This window comes from Elephantulus edwardii, unplaced genomic scaffold, assembly GCF_000299155.1.
Source record: "Elephantulus edwardii isolate Elephantulus edwardi_28Jun2011 unplaced genomic scaffold, EleEdw1.0 scaffold00026, whole genome shotgun sequence".
Lineage (NCBI taxonomy): Eukaryota > Metazoa > Chordata > Mammalia > Macroscelidea > Macroscelididae > Elephantulus > Elephantulus edwardii.
Genome location: NW_006399776.1, coordinates 4,303,684 through 4,306,484, shown reverse-complemented (window position 1 = coordinate 4,306,484; position 2,801 = coordinate 4,303,684). Strand labels below are relative to the sequence as shown.

The 2,801-nt window shown below is 34.6% G+C and overlaps 1 protein-coding gene across 1 annotated transcript in view; it reads right to left on the bottom strand.

The window, feature by feature from the left end:
* The window catches only part of ZNF106 (zinc finger protein 106), a 33,474-nt gene that overhangs the window by 23,359 nt on the left and 7,314 nt on the right, over window positions 1–2,801 (bottom strand). The window contains 3 exon segments of the mRNA XM_006883216.1: window positions 1–93; window positions 1,309–1,375; window positions 2,708–2,798. The exon segment at window positions 1–93 is cut by the window's left edge and continues 3 nt beyond it. Coding sequence (XP_006883278.1) covers window positions 1–93; window positions 1,309–1,375; window positions 2,708–2,798 — 251 coding nt within the window.

Below are 2,801 nucleotides of genomic sequence, written 5' to 3'. Positions count from 1 at the left end.
CCTGTAAAAGGTTGTTATCCATGCATTGCAAAGACTTGCTTAGTTCTTCCTCTCTTAAAGAAATATTCAGCAGCTGGTCAACCTGAGAACGTTCTATCAAAGAAAACATAAAGCTGTTTTATAGTGGAAGCTTTCTGTGAAAAACATACCTCTTCAGAAAATGAAATTATAAAAATTATTTAAAGTAGGTTATCATTTTAGTACCTAATCAATCTCACAAATCATACAATCAACTCTCATGTTAACTGAACTAGTAAGCAGTCAGAATTGGTAACATAACAGTTTCTCATAGGTCCAAGTATATCACATGGTCCCACAAGATACCTAACGGCCATCTTCCACCAATATCCTTCCATGTATAATCATGTCCGAGGCAAATTAACTGTTCTAGGTTTCACTTCCTATTCTTCTTTTACATACCAATCTCTAAACAAAAAATATTTTGCTTAGATTGGGCTCCAGACAAGAAGTGAATTACTTTCTTCCTAATCTATTCTTTTCGGTCAGTTAACTTAAAAACAATTCTTTATTAGAAACTTCCTGAAGAAATAAAGCTTTAAAAGAGTACTTTTTAAAATAAAATCTACTATAAGTATCTATCATTTTTATGCTTCTCTTTCCCATTCAATATGCCAAGATCACTCTTAAATTTTAGACCCACATATTCAATTAATTGCTACTTTTACTATGGTTTCACAAAGTTCCTTTAACTAAAAGTAAGCAAATGGGAATTCATCTTCTTCCATCCTCTATGTGTTTCTCTCTGTCCCAGCCAGAAATCTTGAGGTCCTTCTTGATTCCTATCTTATCCATTACACCCCCACTCACTCAAGTTTACCTCAATCACTTCCTACAATAGTTCTTATGCTAGAACTGAGTTAGAAAAGATGGAAAGTTAGTGTTATTGAAGCATATTAGTGAAGTAGCATCTAAGACCTTTTTAATTCACATAAGAATAGCAAGTGAGGTGCCTAAAAAATACAAAGTGAAAGAAGGTGTTATAAATGACCAAGAAGACAAAATTTTGGCCTGTCCTCTAATCCCGATAAAAAGTTCCAACATTTTTCTGGCTTTACACAGAACCAAATTTGTTCAAGTGGTATATTTAACATTAATTTATAGACCTATGTGGTGAGATATATACATGCATATTCTACAGCCATCACTGCATGTTCCTTAAACAAAATAGAAAAAATATGAAAAAAATAAAATTAGCTGTATCTGGTAAGCAAAACTGGATCAAGTTGTAAAAAGGCTTAATGATAGATAAACAGATAAGCACACTGCCAGAATATGCTGCCATCATACCTTTTTTCCCTTTGATTTTCCTCCTTTTGTTTTTTCTCTCCAGACTGGGGAGTTCAGAAGACCCATCCTAAAAAGGTTTTTAAAAATTGATTAATATTAATATGTCACTCATTCAATGCAGTCCAGTCAGAATCAATTCATAGCTGACCTTCCAATGGGTTTCCAAAGCAGTAAAATCACATGGGAAGAGAATGTCCACCTTTCTCCCTCATACTTAATAGTAGATCAGAAATGCAAGAGAGGTGCACCCTTTGGGTTAGCTTGCCACTCCTTAAAGACTATACCACCAGAGTTCTCTTATATTAATATGCAAAGGAATATTCAAGAAGCAGCACTGGTAGGACAGTGATTAAAGCACTTAGCTGCTAACAGAAAGAATGGTAATTCAAATCCACCAATTGTTCTGTGGGGGAAAAAATAAGTACAGACAAAGCAGTAATAGATAAATTTTATTTCATCTTGGTAATGTTTCTATTTTAAATTTAGAAAGAAAATCTGTACAATATACAGCTACATACTCTATGAGGCAATTTCCAAGATTCAAGTTTTGCCAAAGGACAAATCTCCAAACTTCAAGTATAATTAATATTATCCAACAATGTCCACCACATAGCATCCAGCTAAAAGGCACAGGAGTGGAATCTGAACATAGATCTAAAACTCATGCTCTTTACATTTCTACTATATAGCCTCAGTGTTAAAGAAAACAATCTGTTTCCTCACAAGCCTGTTTCCAGACTAGCAATTACATCTTTTCAAAAAAGGTTCCTGAAAGGGTTAAATAATAACAGATATTGATGTCAGGAAAACTAAAGTTGTGTCAATGACAGCAGACTCTTAAATGGCCAGTCCAGGTAACTGAAGGACAAAAGATGAGAATAACAGACACTTAAAATATGTCTAATACTAACTCATTTACATGCATTCTATTAGTGCTGCTAGGACTTTGTTCTAAGCCTGCCTAGTACTGGGTCTAACAGTCATACATGCCCTACATATGGATTACTAGAATATCTTTCTTTAGCAGCTGTACAGAATAGATCACAAAAATGGAACAAGCTACAACTGAAGATGTAGCTTACTCCTTGGTGAAGTGATAACAAACAATTATTAGTCTGGAGACCAGTTTTAGAGATGACTTCATATTTTCCCATTACTGTATATTCTTATTAGAATACAACTTAGCACTCTTCAGTGAGAGAAATCAGTAAGACAAAAATACAAATGTAAGAATAAAATTTTCACAATTCTCCTGTGTCATGCCACTTAGAGGAGAACCACCATTCCAAATACCCCAAGAAAGATCAAACTGGTTTCTTTAAAAAGTAAAACATTTTTCTTTCAACAGGCAAATCACCATCTTGGATGTTCTACAGAAAGCATAGGGAATCATACTCACTCCAGTAGCTCTTCGTTTCTTTCTAACACTCTGGCCGTCGTTTTGTTCAGCACCTGAGGTACAGCTGCTATCTGTAGCTGCATCCACCAAACTG